Here is an 18,978-nt window from a genome sequence, read left to right on the forward strand (position 1 = left end):
GAATGAGTGACTTTATTTACAGAATGTTGAAAACAGTTCCATAAACTTTATAATCACATATTTTACTTTGACATGGATTTACTAAATTTTGTCACTGGTGCACTTATATTGATCCTCAATTATAAATTAATAGTTATACTCGATCCAAATTACCACATGGTCTCTAATATCAACATTTGTCAATGTGTTGGAACATTTTAATTTTAACAATTTATGTTTTTTGTTTGAGCTGTCTTAAACTACGTGATTGACTGATTTATGGAGTAAATATACAACGTTACATACATCAAAAAACAGCGATAACATATCCGATTTACTAATTAAAAAAATGGACACACCATGGACACGGTGTCTCTTGCATTTGGACTATACTACTTGAATTGCAACATGCATCAAAAACACTTTATTCAACGCACATATAAAAATGTCAAGCTCATTAAATATAATACGGATAGTCATCTGCGTAGATCAGTGATGCACAACCCGCGATCCAAAATGACAAGTACTTTTATTAGCAAGTGTTGCATTGAATATGATTGATAATAAGTTCCATCGTGCAAATATGCACATAATACAGAGTGGGGAGTGATTGGATTATCTGACATTAAATTTAAATTAATAAAATGAATGTTCGGTCAAGTATAATATTATTATTTTTCAACATTTTTTACCCACCTGCCGCGTGAACAATTAGAAAATGGATAAATTGGCTCTTTTGTCAAATATGTCGTGCACCACTGGCGAAGATAACCGGTCAAGATACGATTTTACTTTGTCGGAAGCAACATTCAATATTATTTTTACTCGATCTATGTGCACAAAATATATTTATTTTGACTTGTGTTTCTAAATTCTGCCAGTATGTCATTCAGCTATTCACTTATGCAATGCATAAAACATCACTTACTTACATGAGTATCCCTAAGCATTTGTCACTGGAACATTATGTATTCACAAAAAAAAAAACAGAAATATAATTTACCGATAGCAGTGATACCACAGGCCCAAATATCACAGAGTTGATTGTAGCCACCTTTTCTCTCCACAGCTGCCACCTGTATGCACCAAACACAAAAATTAATTTACATCTAAAATATTCACTTCACCTGTGAATGAATCAAGGTAGAATTTATAAACATAGCAAAAAAAACAAAAAACTTTACCTCCGGTGCCATCCAATAGGGCGTGCCAATGAAAGATTTTCTTTTATTGATAGTAGCGGTGATTTGCGCAGAGACGCCAAAGTCAGCTAACTTTACATCACCCGATTCCGTGAGCAATATGTTAGCACCTTTTATGTCCCTGGAAATGATAATAAATATTAGAATATTAGATATAGATTACAATAATATCTCGATTCAATAGACCAAATTTCTAACCCACTCGTTAATAATCTTCAGCACGTCATGATTACAATGTAATCACTTAGAATTGCGTGCGGTAATTGGTTGTTGTCACGTGACTTGACTTTCTACAGTAATTGTAACGCTTGCTTGTCAATATACTGTTTTATTTTTCAAAACATTTTTTTGATAAAAAAATAGAAATAATATTTTTTATTAATTTTTTAAGGCGGTGGGGTTAACAAAATCTAGGAGGTGCCTCCATCATTTACCACGTCTACTACTTATAGCTTTCCGTCGCTTTAAGCGTGGAATATCGTATTTTTTAAGGTACATTCCCAGACACTTCACACTTTTGAGTCTAGAGGATAAATACCTGGCCTGTAGGTTTATTGACAGCTGTCGCATCGATAAGTGGAATGCGCGTGGCTTAACGGTAATAATTATTAGGATCGTTAGTGTCCATATGTGTCTATGCGCTATCTTATCTTTTAGATATACCGCATCGGCATATTAAAACAAACATCGGATAGTGCCACGGGCCTTCCAGTGGCCACAGGCCTTAAGTGCGTACCTGCTTAACCTGGAAAACCTTCATTATATAACAAACTTTCGGCAGTAATGGACACCCCCTCACCCGAATTAGCCCGCCATATTGCAGTTTTACTGCATTGGAAATAGAAAGTCTTGCATTTATGTTGTCAGTCGAATGAGTGGATAGAGCTCCATACTGAATAACCATCATTATTATGTTAAAAATGTGTAAATACTCAATCAATCCCGAGATTTACCAAATTCCGTCCGGATTCAGTCCAGTAAAATTATAATGTATTACAAGATTTGATCTGAAGACATTTGGTTTTACGTAAATTACGGGAGATTTTGACCAGAGTTTGTGGAAGAAAACAATCATATAAGTATGTATATATTTTAGTAAATATTAGAGAAACATTTTGTTCTGCTCCTACATACAAGCTTGACAGATTTTTTTGAATTTATGTTAGAAATGACATTTACAGTTTTTCATACATTTCAGTAGGTAATGCGGAAATCTCATCAGATTTCACACAGTACCCGATTAGTGAGATTCTACTGTATTTATATCATTAATATTTTAAATAAGAAAAACACTATATCGAAAAGCACGTCATGTAATCTTCCCAGAGATAATGAGTAAATGGATCAATAATAACGTCACTGTACAGGCCAATTGACGTAACCCTCACTCTTCACCGAAGTGACATTTTGATGGCAATGGACTTATTGCATACTCTTACATGAACTGGCCAAGTATCATAAATCCCAAAAAATTATTTCATATCAAAATAAATCAAAACTATTTTTTAAGCCATTTGTAACTTGACAAAAAATATTCCAGCCAAATGCTGTAAACCTCTAAATGCAAACCACCGGTGTGCCAATAAAAGAAAATTCTCAATTTGTAATAAAATAATATATATACAATAATAAATAAATAGTATATAATTTGATATTTGAGGGTTACGCCAATTGGCCTGTACAATGACGATAAGTCAAATCACAATTTATTATTCTACATTTTTAAACAAATTTAAGGGTAAATTAAAAAATATTTAATCCCCTAAATTATTCATGATGTTTTGTTCGTCTAAAGGCAATCGGGTTGTAAAAGACTGCCAGTAAAAAAATTATTATTCAAATGAAAATAATGTAAAAAGTAATCCTGAAGTCTAATATTTCCAACAAATCGAGGAAGATCCTAAATTCCAAAACCCCTGTCACAATGCCATAATATGGGTTGGTATGTAAAACTATTTTATGTACAGAATATGAATACAAAAAAATTTCAACATGATTATTATAAAACTAATCTGGTTTTAAGATTCACGATGCATTAATAATAATATTATTTACCTGTGCATTTTCCCCATACTATGCAGATAGGATAGACCGGTCAATGTTTCCTTGCACATGTACGCTATTTGAAGTTCAGCCAGTGGTCCAGTTACGTGGTAGATATCCTGTAATTTTAACAATAAACCAATTATTAAAATTATAGCATGTAGACTACATTTAAAAAATGAAGAAAAACATGTTTGAAGCATTACAATGGTATATTTTGTGTGGGGGGTTACCAACAGAGTATTTACCGGTACTGGTAGGGCGCCACACTAGCAACTGGCCCGTAAAATCAATATTAAGAAAAATTAGCCAATTACTTAGCAACAGCATGACAAACATAAAAATGCTTTTCTTTCAACGTTATGAAAGTCACCACAATAAAAAGAATTGAGAATTTTCATATATCTATTTAATGACAGAAGAATTATTATCATCTCTAAAAACATTTCACACCCGCGATGGTCGCGTGGCTTAAGTGCCGGCCTATAGTGTCGAGGGTCCCAGGTTCGAATCCTGGGTCTCGCAAGTACACAATATATTGTTTTTTAATTTGTGTATGAGTCAGAGTATGGACCTGATAGGTTGAGCAAGTGGCTGACATCCATTTCTCGTAAAAATAAACTCTATTAATACAAACCTCCATTCTGTGGAGGCCCATATGATCCTATTAGGATCGGACATGGTCGAAAGAAAAAAGAAGAAGAAAAACATTTATGCTGCGATTACATTATCATCTTTCCACTATCTATTTTTCCACTAGGTGCCTCTGGTAGGTTAGTATTGCCTTAATTGAATAATGCAAATAAAATATTATTTAGACCACCTTAGAAAAATTTTATGTGTGATTTGGAATGCTGCATTCTTAAATCTTGTTTATTTATACATTGGAAAAAAAAATATTGTTTGATAGAAAAGTATTAATTGCAACGATAGGAAGGACGCGTATAGAAGTATACTTCACCTCATAGGCCGAATGAACAGGATATCAAATTGAGAACAAATAAATTTCACAATATTGATAACAATAAAAAATTACAGGGTATTAAAAGAACTTTACATGTTGCGTGAGGTCTACTGAGATAATTTATTAATTGAAAGAAACAACGAGAAATAACACATAATTCAGTATGTATATAATAATACGTATATTAATGTTTCTCTTTCGATGCAAGATTTAAAAATTATTTAATGATTTTTCTAAATTTATTATGAACCATATTTAGCTTATAACATTGTTCAATTAAAAATACCAAGGTATTTATTTAATTATCACGATGGCCGAGCGGTTTGAGCGTCAGCTTAAAACATCATGGGTCCCAGGTTCGAATCCTGGGGCTGGCAAATGCGCATTATTGTTTTTCAATTTGTAAAACTCGTAAAAAACAATAACCTGTTAATACAAAACCCTTCACTCTGTTGAGGTCCATATGATCTTATTAGGCACATAGATTAATGGTGGCTTTGCCAGGAATCGAACCTGGAGCCCCTGGATGAAAAGCCAACGCTTTATGACTAATACCTTTAGTTTTTTGAAATTGTGAACAATGAAATTTACAAACCGTTTAATAGAAAATGATGATAATTTTATTGTGTAGTAATTACTAAATTCTAAATCATGCTAATAAAATGGGCTTAAAATTGTTAGTATTAAAGGAATGATAGATTCATTAACAACATTGTAAACCTTTGTTTATTATAAAATTAATTTATCACAAATGAAAATTATCTTACAACACGTGTTTCATTCACGTGATGGACTTTATTTCATAACTCAGTAAAGCTAAACCATGCAAGTAACATTTGTTATATTCCATAGTAAGTTTTACAATAATTGGTAATATCAGTCGAACTCATAGACCAGTGCGCTACTTAATATTCAATGCAACTCAATATCATGCATTGCAATGAATCAAGTTTTGAATTACACCGATCATGCATAATATCAGATCCATTTTACCTGCAAACTCCCGCCCCCACAGTATTCCATGGAGATCCAGAGCTTGTCCCGCCGCAGGTAGGAGCCGTAATACGCGATGACATTGGGGTGGCGGCAATCCTTCATCATGAGGATCTCCTGTTGGATGATGGCAAAGTCGTCGCCCGGCTCCAGCTTGATCACCTTGATGGCCGCCAGATCGCCTTTCGTTTCCAGACGCTTCGCCTAAAACATCACACAACATCATAATCAGATCGATAATGCACCTACAATAATGTGCATTCAAATGAAACATTATATTTACGTCGCCAATAGATGGTAAAAAATGAACAGATCGAATTCAAAGGGCAAGGCGAAAAACTATAATGTTACTACTATAAAATGTAAATAACTGATTTGTGCCAGTATCAAATAAATGATGAATCTATTTCGAATAATATTTTAACCATCGAGTTTTGACTATAAAGGGAATAATCAAAATCGGAACGTTTTTATTGCTGTTAAATAAAAGTGGTAGTATAGAAAAACTTATATTCTGAACAATGGCGCATTGTTGCTATAAACAAAACATTATGCCTGCCATTTTTGGCAGCCTATTTTTACCTAACCTATAAGTTTGGGAAGCACCGAATAGCGAAATTTTAATAATAGTAACTAAATATGTGCTTCTTTAGAAAAAAAAATTCAAAAAATATTACCTATCACAATGTGTGTAAATGCAATGATTTTCAACCTTATCTGTTCAACCGGAATCCTTGAAGCACTTTTTTAAATCTTGAGGATCCCTTAACTGACTAAAGAATAATATTAAAGTCCATTACTAGTTTAAGTCACATATTTTATGTAAATGCATTGCCTACAACTTTTTTTAAATTTCTATATCTTAAATGGAAACATGCAAATATCTTGTAAATCCTGATAATATACGTTCACATTCAGAAACACAAATAATTTATAGCAGAATAAAAAAATTATAATCACAGAATCTACTCTCAAAAGTTGTGTTCTTTGAATTCCATTCATAATTTGCCCCCACCCTCCGTAGAATTTTGGTACAAGTAGTTCAGGAATAAAAATTAATTAGTAAGTAAACACTTACCAAAAAATAAGTAATATTTATTAAAATTCTACATAGTTCGTAAACCCAACATTGGATACTTCAGTACTTTAGTTTCACAATCTTTTATGAAGTCCCTGATTAAGTTTACGAAACCCCAGGGTTCCGCAGATACCTAGTTGGGAATCGCTGGTATAATTTAACGACAAGATATTGGTTTACGTTAAGATGTTAGTATAAAATATGTTAAGTTATGTTACCACGTGGTGGTACGACAACAGTTAACGCTTTTCTACCGATGAGAAAATTGCTTTGTTCAAAACAAATGAGGCATGACAACAGTTAAAAGGAAATGTACATACTCAATTTTATATTGCAAAATGAATGAAGTAAAACAAGACATTGTAAATTTGATTAGTGTCTCACACTAAATATACCATTATCATTGAGATAATAATAAATTCATTCCACTTCTTAAAAATAAAAAAAGTACCTAATATAGGGAATACGACTTCAATTCTCGATTCACTTTACCTTCGCCAAAACAATAAGTTACAAAGACAATTGCTCAATGTGACAGGAAATAACTTAAGTATGTGATGAATGCTTCTCCCACAGTCAATATGAAGCAATAGACATACATAGATGCAAAGGAAAACCCCAGGCAACGACGGGTACAAAATCTACTTTGACAAAAGAATAATTTTTGAAATTCCCTTATCCATGGACATCTAATGTAGCAAAGGATGACTTTATTCTGAATTTCAAACGACAACGTTTTCAATAATAACCTTTTATGGTTATTAGCCGCGTACTGACTGAGCGAGCAGCCTCACGAGGCCACAAGCCGTCCGAGCAATTTAGTATAACTCAAAGTCGAGATGATCCCATCAAGGACTCCATCTTCTTTTTCAGATCCGCTACGGGGTGGTTCATGTCCCGGCTTATATCTCTCCACGCATCTTCTCTAAGCCCCCTATTCGTATATTCTGAACATTGCGGGTCCCAAAGTTGTCTGTAGTTGCTATATAATTGTATCAGCTTCAAACACTGATATTTATCCATTATGCGAGCGAGTGAGGCAAAATATTACCGTCCTGAGTGCGCGCGGCAACAATATTGAGGCACCTTTGAACATAGACAAGAACCGACAAGTTTTGGATCAGCCGCAGCAACGCTCGGGCGAGGAGGCGCGAACTTTTGACTCGGGCGAGCCGCGTACTGAGAGTCAGGCTATTTGAATGTAGTCATATGAATAGATTTTTGTGAAAATCAACAGATTGTTCGGACTTTAACTCCCACAGATACCCCAAATTCTTTTTTTCTTAATTTCTACATGGCACGTGTGCCCTTAAATATATTATACTATATTCAATGATAGTGGGTTTAGAATTAAGTTAATTCATTTTTATCCTTTAGTACTCCAAGTCATTCACGAGTTCAATTTTTATGTAAAACAAATCTCATCGGAATAAAAATTAAATACGATCTCCTTATATCATACAAAAAAAATATCTATAAATGAACTTTGTTGCTATTTACAAAACATAACTAAGTTGTAACACATGCCTGCATCTCTGTAGTAATAATTCACATCACTTTAATTGAATTTGAAATTTTAAAACCATGAATATATTATTATTATCATTTCATACAATAGTGTTCTCATAAAGCATTGTATTTTATAAAAAAACTTATTACAATATTATCTATACTCAGTGGCATCACAAAGGTTGTGCGTGAGGGACAGCAGCCGCGGGCGCAACTCAGGTACGGGCGAGCTGAAGTGGAGTTTTGTATCCACAGTGCAAGAATAAAAAATGAACATTAACTTCCATCCTAACATAACCAAATTATGGGGGAACGAATATTCTTATGATTATGATAAAAAGTAATGTCTCATCGTAAAAAAGTCGCCTACAGCACAAATCATCGAAGAAAATATTTTTATGTGAGTAATACGAACAATAATTACGCTGTCGATTATTGTTTATCGACTGTTTAGTCTTCCGTCTGTATAATTCTAATATGTAATGTTGAAAATTCACTGTTTTTCCTTCATAATTAAGTATATATCATGAAGAGTTCTACGATTTGTATCCTGATTTTTTCAGTTTTAGGGAGCAATATAATTTTGAAAATGCTTCTTTTAGTTATTTAATCCGTATTATTCAATTCTATTAATGATAATTGGACACTATCAAACTTAGTATTTATAGGTGGCCATGGACAAGTTGCAGAATGTCGGCGGACAATCTGCTGTCGTTATGTTTTGAGTAACGCAAAGCAATAGACAAAGCAATTGAGATAGCAGCGAATTCGGCGTGTGAGTGACCCGCTTGATATAACGCCTTTAAACGTGCATGGATTTACTGGCACCAATAGTGTGTAAATTCGACTATCGCGATAATAACTCTTTATAACTGTCTCGCCAATCTCATTCTTCAAGCGTAAGCAAGATGTGTTGTTGTCCTTTTATGGTGTTATTTGACTGGTAGTGAAAATTGGTAAATGTCAAAAATGCTCTGCTGTAGTTCATTTTTTTCCGACAGGTTCACAAGTTCCAACTGTAACGTGAAAATTCATATTTACTCGTGCATTTTCTTGTTATGGCAGGAATAATACGTACTGTCAGCAGTAAATCCATGCACTTATAGTTAAGTTCACCCTTAGTATTTAAGGTGCTGGCTCATTTTGAACAATTAAGAAATAAATATTTTAATTGTCTGAACTTATATCCTAATTACAAACTCTTCAGCTCAATGTTTTTGTATGGCTGAAGACTTTTAGAAGGCAAGCCAAACTTGAGGTAACGGCCGGTGGCTGAGCATAACCACACGCAGTTAGTGTAGATTGTGTACTGTCTGGGGATGGAGAGAGAGATGAAGCGGGGTAAAGCGTAAATACCGCTGGCCGAATAATGTGAGGTAAGGTACGCACAGGGCTAAAAGAGAATCACTGTGCGTCGACAACAGTGCAGCACAATGTGGTAAATGGAGGGGTCACCCAAGATTCATGAGCCAGTTCTGAGCAGCCGTTGGCCCAGCCCATTGCCGACTCAAGTAGAAAGCCCATACATTCACAACGACTGGTCCTACTTTTTCCTCCCCTCCCGTTGTTGTCTATAGATGACCTGTCATTGTTCTATTGACTATAGAGTGCTCATACTGACGCGTCTGTAGGGAATGGTTTGATTTGGATAGATGAGTTACACTTGCATTAATACACCTTCTACAAATGTAATGCATAGATCAATGCTACATATTTTTTGGAAATCGATATTACCACCGGTTTTTGTGTGAAGAGCTAGTCTGACTTTGACAGCTGATGAATAACAGGAATGTATATTATTTATAAATAACACTGATAGTTAATATATTTGATGTGAGAATTTTTTATAATTCAATTTGAAACGAGAAAGGGCGAATCAATATGTTAAGCAATCTGACAGCTGAACCACTCGTTGCTTGTGCAAAAAGTTATGCTCAGGCTTTATTAATCTAAAGATGGCGGTGCCCAGCCAGATAAAAGGGTGCGAAATCTTAGTTTGATATTTATTTTTATATTCATGTTAGATTTTATTATATCGTAAGCAAAAGATTATAATATGAATCTCTTTCTATCTATATACAACTCTTAAAAGGGGTAGATTTACAGGGAGGATCAAGTATTTTTTTTTTGTAAAGATGGTAATGGGCCAAATAAGTTTGGGAATCCTTGAATTCTTAACTCTCACATAAGTAAAATGTGATATCAAAAGCGTTCGGTTGAACACAGTTATTGCCCTCCCAATTACCCTCACCAATGGCAGGTAAAACCTTGGGAGGATTTATTGATGATCCTGATTACTAAGATAATTAGTTGAGATGCGGAAGCGGGGGGGGAAACCGCACGCCAGCATGAAGAATACGGACTCTACCGAGATGGCAGAGTTCTCATTTACAACATGACGTATCGGTCAGAAAAAATATGTAGCCAAATGAAGATCACTTCTTACTTTGTTTTTTTGTATTTTACCCAGATCCAGCTGAATGCAAATCCTTACTTAAATAAATACATTATTTTCTCTAAAATATGTAATTATTAAATTTTCCATACTCTTGTGAAGTACTTGGATACATCACTGCTGTCCAAGATGTCATCTTGCAGTGGCGAAGGGTGGAGGTAGGCTGTTAAGATTCGCTATAAATAGTGCACACTAAACTTTTTTATTTTTTTGTTTTTATTGAACTAAGACTACAAATTACAGATGGTGTTAGTTAGTTTTTCAAAATCAATTAAACCCTGCCTAAACGAAACCATAATAGTTTTGGTCTAATTTGGGAAATACGACAAAATTATGCACACTCCATTCATAGTTATTTGTTTTCGTTGGATTAAAAATACATATTACACATATTGGTTAATTTTTTTAATTCATTAAGCCCTGCCTAAACCAAACTATAATAAATAAAAAATATTATTCTATTTATAAAATATTCAAAGTTATATACTTATGATTTAATTGCATAATTTTAGATATTTTATAGATGGACATGTATTTTTTGACTATTATCTATTATGGCTTGGTTTTTCAGGATTTAATTGAATTTTAAAAACTAACCAACACTATCTGTAAATTGTAGTCTTATTTCAATGAAAACAAATATGTATGTCTGAAAAAGATTGATGTGCACTGTTTATGGAGGATCTTAACAGCCTACCTCCACCCTTCGCCACTGTCATCTTGTGTGTAATTTATGATATCCACAATAAGTAATTCAATTAACAAAGTGGGTACACTTAATATTTAGTAAGTAGGTATAATCTTGGAGAAATATTTGTTACTTGAGACTATATTATGAATTAAAGTCATTCAAGGGACCTGATCCCAAAGAATAAAGTTCACTGTATAAGAACATAACAATGGAAATAATCCCCAATTGGGTATTTACAGTTTAAATTTGTATTATGTATATTGTATACTGTCTCAGGCACAAAAGATAATTTATTTACATTCCAATTAAGTCAGAATAAATGAGTCATATTCAAGATTTTTTTAGAATAATAAGAAAGGAAAATTTTTCGGCATTTCTTTCAGAAAACTGAATTCAATATCTCGGAGTCCTATTTTGAAATACAAATCTGAAATAAACCGGTTCCGACGTCTTCGGGTTAATCGTAACGTAAACATTGTCATAAAAGTCTACAATTTTATAATGCAAGACACTTTGACATTCATACAATATATTTTTTGTTTAAAAACTGTTGTGCAGTCAAATGCGACGAGCTCTTAACCTCGAGTGTATTCTTACATCGCGCATTGTGATTAAATTATTAATTAAATAATATCAATACCTGAAACAGACATAAAGGTTTCGCAAGGAAAATGTTATTTTTCCATATTTACAAACGTCAAAATGTGAAAACTGTCATGGCTGTAAAACCGTAGACACTCCCAAAAAAAACATGTTTTTATGACGTCGTCAACAAACCTAAGAATCTGCTAATTTGAATTAAATTGATTGGGGTTTCACTCGACCACGTCGAGGGAGTTGGGTGACTTTTAAATTGATACCTTATAGACATCTCCATATGTACCAGACCCGATTCTCTGTATGAGCTCGTATTCGTCTTGGGGATTGCGCCGCGATATGTCAGAGCTGAGAGCACTCGCATTTTGCGCCATAATTACACTATTCACCCGAAGCACATTTATAAATCAATCAAAAAAGAGGTTTAACACGTAAAATAAACGAGTGGAATAGAAAAACACGATCGAGATCCCCCACATCCGCGACATAATTATCTACTTGACGTTGGCAACACCGTTACACTTGAAAATTGCTAGGCAAAATAAATACTTTTCCGTAATATTTAATTTACATAAATTCAATTACACAGTAATAATTATTACAGCTATATTATTCATATTTTATACCTAGTTCAGTAATCTTTAAAATTATTTTTACTACAAAACATATTATTATGAAAGCCTCCCCCAAACCAAAGCGAATATTCGCAGCGAATTCGCAACGCCCTCGCTGTCGCTGTCGCTACCGCTTGGATTTGATGCGAATTTCGCGCTTGGCCCCACACCAAAGCGTCAGCGACGCAGCCATAGACTAAATAATTTTATTTACGCGCCAGATTTAAAAATTGTAAATAATATTAATATTTTACGCCAAATATTCTATAATTTTTATGAATTAAATATGAAAAATATACGTACACTATAGCGCTTTCAGAATTGCTACAACTTTTACCCACTTTGCGTAAAGTGTATTTTAATTATCTGAAACAAGGTGGCAGCATTGGATGCAGCCATAGACTAAATACATATACGAATGTCAAAGTGACAGTTGTGTGTTGACAAAATGTACACGTCTTCTGAATGCTTATTACACGCTGAAGATATAATGAGATGGCGTGCGACAAATTACATAGACATTTAATATAACCTTACTTTATGACAGGGCAAGATTGCCATGGCTCATAGGTAAGATAGATTTACTCAGTTTCATAACTGCACATATTATAAATAAGCATTTACCATGAAGGGTTAACAGGATTTGAAGGTAATATGCTATTGAAATAACATGTCTCCGTTATTTGAATTGTAGGTTTTGACTATTTTGCGTTTCTACGCAGAGGGAGCGTACCAAAAACGGGTAGGCCAAGTCTTCTGCGCAATGAGCCAGGCATCAGTAAGCAGATGCATAGGAAACGTGTCCGATGCTATAATAGCAGTGCTTAGTAATACTTACATACAGTCGCCATACAGCGCTGACAGTCTTTAGTGTTGTGTTGATACCCTCTGATCAATTTATACAATATTACAATGTACATGTCATGTAACTAGAGTAACTGCGCATAGACACAACAAGTAAATTACCTACTCAATAAGAATTTAACGGGAATATTATTTTGTGTCGGTAAAAATATTTTTTAATTTCAGACTTCAAGAAAGGGCAGGTTTCCCGAAAATCATTGGGTGCATTAACTGCACCCATGTGCGAATATACCCGTCATACTTGGAGACTTTCAAAAATGAGCGCAGGAAATTTTCTGTAAATGTAAAATTCGTAATAAAATCTATGTTGTTTCTGATACATTCATATTCATTACGTATAATATCATAACATGACATTTATTTTTATGCAGGTATCTGACATGGACATTCTGGCAGTGAGTGCCAGATTTCCTTTGAGTGTTTATGACCAATTCATATTTAATGGATCGTTGGTAAAAACTGAAATGAAACATCTACAGAACGACAAGAATTGGGAATTTTGTTCTATTAGGGAAGTATGTTAAACTTTACTTTACTATGGCAGTACCAGTAACAAATATTTTTGTTTGGTTTATATTCATCCGTATTTTGTATAGGTACTTCAAAGGAATCAAAATTTTGCATAGGTATGAATATGATATTTAATGAAACAGTTTTTTAATTATTTAAATCCTGATTTCTAATATTTTTACAACTTTCAGTCGAAAACATATTCAAATTAACAGACTGTGTATATTGAAATCATTCTAGTGCCACCATAGGCCAGCCAGACTCACTACACGGCTGCCCGCTGTTTGACCAGGGATGTGATTGAGTGTTTTTGGATAATGGACCACACCAGATCGCATAGCTACAGCAACAAGTGCAAGACCAACCGTGGCTATACATACAGTATACATGTATATATTAAATATAATTTATGTATATTTATTTATGGCTTATACACCGAAACAAAATATGTCACTTAACTGTACTTGAATATTTTTGCAGGATCATTCAATAAAAAATACTTGGTTTAGGTTAAGAAAGTTTTAATAATCATTTTTGCACAGAATACAAGAAAAATATTTATATAATTATTAGAATTACAATGAGCTTTAAAAGTAACACGATATTGTAATAAAATGGACAAATATGAAAAAAAATAACAATAAATTGTATATAGATAGGTAGACAGGGTTCAGATGATTCTGGCAGTGCAGGCGACTCATTTAGGTGTCAGTATTGTTACTTTCAAATGACAATAACACCGTTCCAATGTGATTCGGTCGTGCCAGAAGACTCTGTCCTTCCTCTATTTAGTAACCGGGCGTTTTACAACTTTAAATGAAAATTAAGTGGGTATATAGATAGTATATTTTTTCTAGTATAATATTATTTAATTAGGTGACTTTTTATTTCTTTATTACTTGAAATGGTGTTTACATGGTAGATGGATTATAATGGTTTTGAAATATAGTTATTTTTGTTAATTCTACTTTAACTGAGTCATTTACCTTGACAGCTGTTTCGGCACATAAACTCATTTTCGGAACATTCAACAATAATTTGTGATTATAAAAGAGCTACAGGTCACGTAGCAAATTAAATACGCTTAGTTAAATAATAAATACATACCAAATATTTTACAAAATACACCACATACATCCATCGAATATGGTATATAAAATACAGATTCAAGTATCAAATAATTCTTGGATAAATAGATGTTTATGTAAGTATATGTTTTTTTAAATACTTACATGATACTGTGTTGTATAACATTTAAATTTATATTTTTGATTTTGATTTACATACTTAAATGTACCTACATAAATTTGTAATGTACAGTAGGTACTTAATTACATTTTTAACATTAGGAAATTACCATTATTCGATTCTATCCACCCGCCATGTCTATAATCACCCCAACGCTGGATAGAAAGAGACATCACACAAAATTGGCTGTTTGATAATAAATGGTAGTTGAAAAATATTTTAGAGTATGATTATGTCCATAGAAACAGGTTTTAAGTCATTCATATTTGTCCGAATAATGTGTAGCAGAAAAATAGAAATTTTAAAAAGGGTCTATTCAGTATTCACCCCATTCTACGGCAAACATTTTTCTTAATAAAAATAGGTACATCAATAGAGGAATCATAAAATGGACCTTGGCCCTCGCCCACGCCTTATTCATCCTTGTATATTATATTATCACACTTAATGTTTTGGAAAATTCATTAACATTGTGCACAAATGCCACTTTTGTTGATTGACACTTCACTTAGTTGATCTCTTTGTTCACGTGAAGTACAATAAAAGTATGTAGCAGCGAAGAACTAGAGACCGAAAATAGTAGAAGGAGCTAGAAGAGGCTTTCATCTAGCAGTGGAATGACCCCGACTGATGTTGATGATGAAATATTATTTTATTCCTGTTAATGCCGGGGATTTCATTTTTAATTTCTTCTGGTGCTTTGTACCTACGTTGAAAGGTTGAAGATCTTTGCTAAAATTAAATTCATCACAAAGCATTAGTATATCTCCAACATCATTCAGGTAGGTATCCATGATGATAATATAATATTATGTACTTAGAGGAGGTACCTGACCTTTATATTTACATGCACATAAAATTATTAATCTTATTGCCTAATGCAGACCAAGATATACCTACCTACATAATGTTACATGAACAGAAGTTTAAGAACATCTCAATTAAGTTTAAAATGTTTGTAGGTAGGTATACAAATTAATGTGAAACAGAAAACATTGGTTATGTTAGGTAGGTACATGGAACATGTAGATATTATCTTGGTTCGCGGTCGGCACTGGGCAAAACCAGTTTATTAGCTCAATATACCTATACATAATGAAGGAAATATATACCTAGTAGGTATATAGGTACATAATATCGTTTTTGTGATTGAGGTCTCTTGAGATCAAAAAACAAACAACCTAGGTACCTATGTCCTACTGTAAATAACCCGATAGTAAGTAGTATGTAAGGTTTTTGGTCTAAAACCTTACAAAATACCACAATGACGACATGGAGTACCTACTTATCTACCTATATGTATATTATATCTTTAGCTACAATAGAAATGCTATGCTGCATAATGTTAGATGCAAAAAAATAATCTTAAAGACTACCTATCTAACCTAAAAAAATATTATCAACGAATATAAAATGGGTATTTACGTGACCGATACCGAATATGATTGAAGTAGGTATTGTAAATGATACCTAATTATAACATTATTGATATGACTGCTCGAAAGTCGAAACCAAAACGTCAAACGATCGCAATAAGTTAGAACTGTCAGTGCCCTAACAATCAAAGTTATAAAGTTTCTGTTATTAAAGGCTGTGCATGACGCAAATTAATAATATGTATTTTTTAAATATCGGGACCTTAGATTAAAGTTATTTATTTATAATAGCGTATTCATCCTGTCAAAAAACTTTACATACTTTGGTTAGACAAAGATAAAAGATATTATTATGACGACCTTCATACCATTTTCAACAATTTCCCTGCCAATTTCATCCCATATCTTATCTTTCTTTCTCATGTTTTGTAGTCACTGTCAGAGAAATTATAAAGGATTGGATATTTCCGGACCAACTCGATCAGCTGCTCAATGTCTTCGCCATTTTGATTTTACTAATTCCCTTGGCGAAATTGTCCGCCGCGAATAAATTCGCTGTCGACAGAGTTCCCGAAAATCGCAGCGAATATTCGCTGCAAATTCGCACTCAAGACGCAAGGCGGTCGCGCAAGCGTGCTTTGTCCCGTAAGCCAATACGAGCTTGATTGGCGAATAATTCGCTGCGAATATTCGCAGCGAATTCGCAACGCCCTCGCTATCGCTGTCGCTACCGCTTGGATTTGATGCGAATTTCGCGTTTGGCCCCACACCAAAGCGTCAGCGACGCAGCCATAGACTAAATAATTTTATTTACGCGCCAGATTTAAAATTGTAAATATTAATAATATTTTACGCCAATTATTCTATAATTTTTATGAATTAAATATAAAAAATACACGTACACTATAGCGCTTTCAGAATTGCTACAACTTTTACCCACTTTGCGTAAAGTGTATTTTAATTATCTGAAACAAGGTGGCAGCATTGGATGCAGCCATAGACTAAATACATATACGAATGTCAAAGTGACAGTTGTGTGTTGACAAAATGTACACGTCTTCTGAATGCTTATTACACGCTGAAGATATAATGAGATGGCGTGCGACAAATTACATCGACATTTAATATAACCTTACTTTATGACAGGGCAAGATTGCCATGGCTCATAGGTAAGATAGATTTACTCAGTTTCATAACTGCACATATTATAAATAAGCATTTACCATGAAGGGTTAACAGGATTTGAAGGTAATATGCTATTGAAATAACATGTCTCCGTTATTTGAATTGTAGGTTTTGACTATTTTGCGTTTCTACGCAGAGGGAGCGTACCAAAAACGGGTAGGCCAAGTCTTCTGCGCAATGAGCCAGGCATCAGTAAGCAGATGCATAGGAAACGTGTCCGATGCTATAATAGCAGTGCTTAGTAATACTTACATACAGTCGCCATACAGCGCTGACAGTCTTTAGTGTTGTGTTGATACCCTCTGATCAATTTATACAATATTACAATGTACATGTCATGTAACTAGAGTAACTGCGCATAGACACAACAAGTAAATTACCTACTCAATAAGAATTTAACGGGAATATTATTTTGTGTCGGTAAAAATATTTTTTAATTTCAGACTTCAAGAAAGGGCAGGTTTCCCGAAAATCATTGGGTGCATTAACTGCACCCATGTGCGAATATACCCGTCATACTTGGAGACTTTCAAAAATGAGCGCAGAAAATTTTCTGTAAATGTGAAATTCGTAATAAAATCTATGTTGTTTCTGATACATTCATATTCATTACGTATAATATCATAACATGACATTTATTTTTATGCAGGTATCTGACATGTCTGACATGGACATTCTGGCAGTGAGTGCCAGATTTCCTTTGAGTGTTTATGACCAATTCATATTTAGTGGATTGTTGGTAAAAACTGAAATGAAACATCTACAGAACGACAAGAATTGGGAATTTTGTTTTATTAGGGAAGTATGTTAAACTTTACTTTACTATGGCAGTACCAGTAACAAATATTTTTGTTTGGTTTATATTCATCCGTATTTTGTACAGGTACTTCAAAGGAATCAAAATTTTGCATAGGTATGAATATGATATTTAATGAAACAGTTTTTTAATTATTTAAATCCTGATTTCTAATATTTTTACAACTTTCAGTCGAAAACATATTCAAATTAACAGACTGTGTATATTGAAATCATTCTAGTGCCACCATAGGCCAGCCAGACTCACTACACGGCTGCCCGCTGTTTGACCAGGGATGTGATTGAGTGTTTTTGGATAATGGACCACACCAGATCGCATAGCTACAGCAACAAGTGCAAGACCAACCGTGGCTATACATACAGTATACATGTATATATTAAATATAATTTATGTATATTTATTTATGGCTTATACACCGAAACAAAATATGTCACTTAACTGTACTTGAATATTTTTGCAGGATCATTCAATAAAAAATACTTGGTTTAGGTTAAGAAAGTTTTAATAATCATTTTTGCACAGAATACAAGAAAAATATTTATATAATTATTAGAATTACAATGAGCTTTAAAAGTTACACGATATTGTAATAAAATGGACAAATATGAAAAAAAATAACAATAAATTGTATATAGATAGGAAGACAGGGTTCAGATGATTCTGGCAGTGCAGGCGACTCATTTAGGTGTCAGTATTGTTACTTTCAAATGACAATAACACCATTCCAATGTGATTTGGTCGTGCCAGAAGACTCTGTCCTTCCTCTATTTAGTAACCGGGCGTTTTACAACTTTAAATGTAAATTAAGTGGGTATATAGATAGTATATTTTTTCTAGTATAATATTATTTAAT

General features: G+C 33.5%; 2 protein-coding genes across 5 annotated transcripts in view; one reads left to right on the forward strand and one right to left on the reverse strand.

Annotated features, from left to right (window-relative positions):
• hppy (MAP4K3-like protein hppy) overlaps positions 1-12,049 on the reverse strand; it is a 37,113-nt gene extending 25,064 nt beyond the window's left edge. For both annotated transcript variants that reach the window (XM_085954351.1, XM_085954350.1), the window contains exons 1-5: positions 11,775-12,049; positions 5,182-5,385; positions 3,237-3,343; positions 1,164-1,302; positions 983-1,055 (exon numbers count right to left, since the gene is read on the reverse strand). In XM_085954351.1, coding sequence (XP_085810477.1) covers positions 983-1,055; positions 1,164-1,302; positions 3,237-3,343; positions 5,182-5,385; positions 11,775-11,885 — 634 coding nt within the window. In that variant the 5' untranslated portion in view covers positions 11,886-12,049. The remainder of the gene's footprint in view (positions 1-982; positions 1,056-1,163; positions 1,303-3,236; positions 3,344-5,181; positions 5,386-11,774) is intronic.
• Positions 12,050-12,559: 510 nt separating this feature from the next.
• On the forward strand, positions 12,560-14,010 carry LOC147066751 (uncharacterized). 3 transcript variants are annotated; one of them, XM_085954209.1, is made up of 4 exons: positions 12,560-12,695; positions 13,155-13,272; positions 13,361-13,504; positions 13,740-13,925. In XM_085954209.1, the coding sequence occupies exons 1-4, from the start codon at positions 12,685-12,687 to the stop codon at positions 13,785-13,787; spliced, it is 321 nt and encodes a 106-aa protein (XP_085810335.1). In that variant the 5' UTR covers positions 12,560-12,684; the 3' UTR covers positions 13,788-13,925. The 3 variants fall into 3 exon arrangements, 2 of the variants coding, with proteins under 2 accessions (XP_085810335.1, XP_085810336.1); XM_085954210.1 differs by having other exon boundaries at positions 13,155-13,266; XR_015071490.1 differs by lacking the exon at positions 13,155-13,272 and having other exon boundaries at positions 12,570-12,695; positions 13,740-14,010.
• Positions 14,011-18,978: the final 4,968 nt, after the last annotated feature.

This window comes from Rhyacophila brunnea, unplaced genomic scaffold, assembly GCF_057557595.1.
Source record: "Rhyacophila brunnea isolate RB1 unplaced genomic scaffold, BYU_Rbru_1.0 scaffold_4, whole genome shotgun sequence".
NCBI classification, from domain to species: Eukaryota; Metazoa; Arthropoda; class Insecta; order Trichoptera; family Rhyacophilidae; genus Rhyacophila; species Rhyacophila brunnea.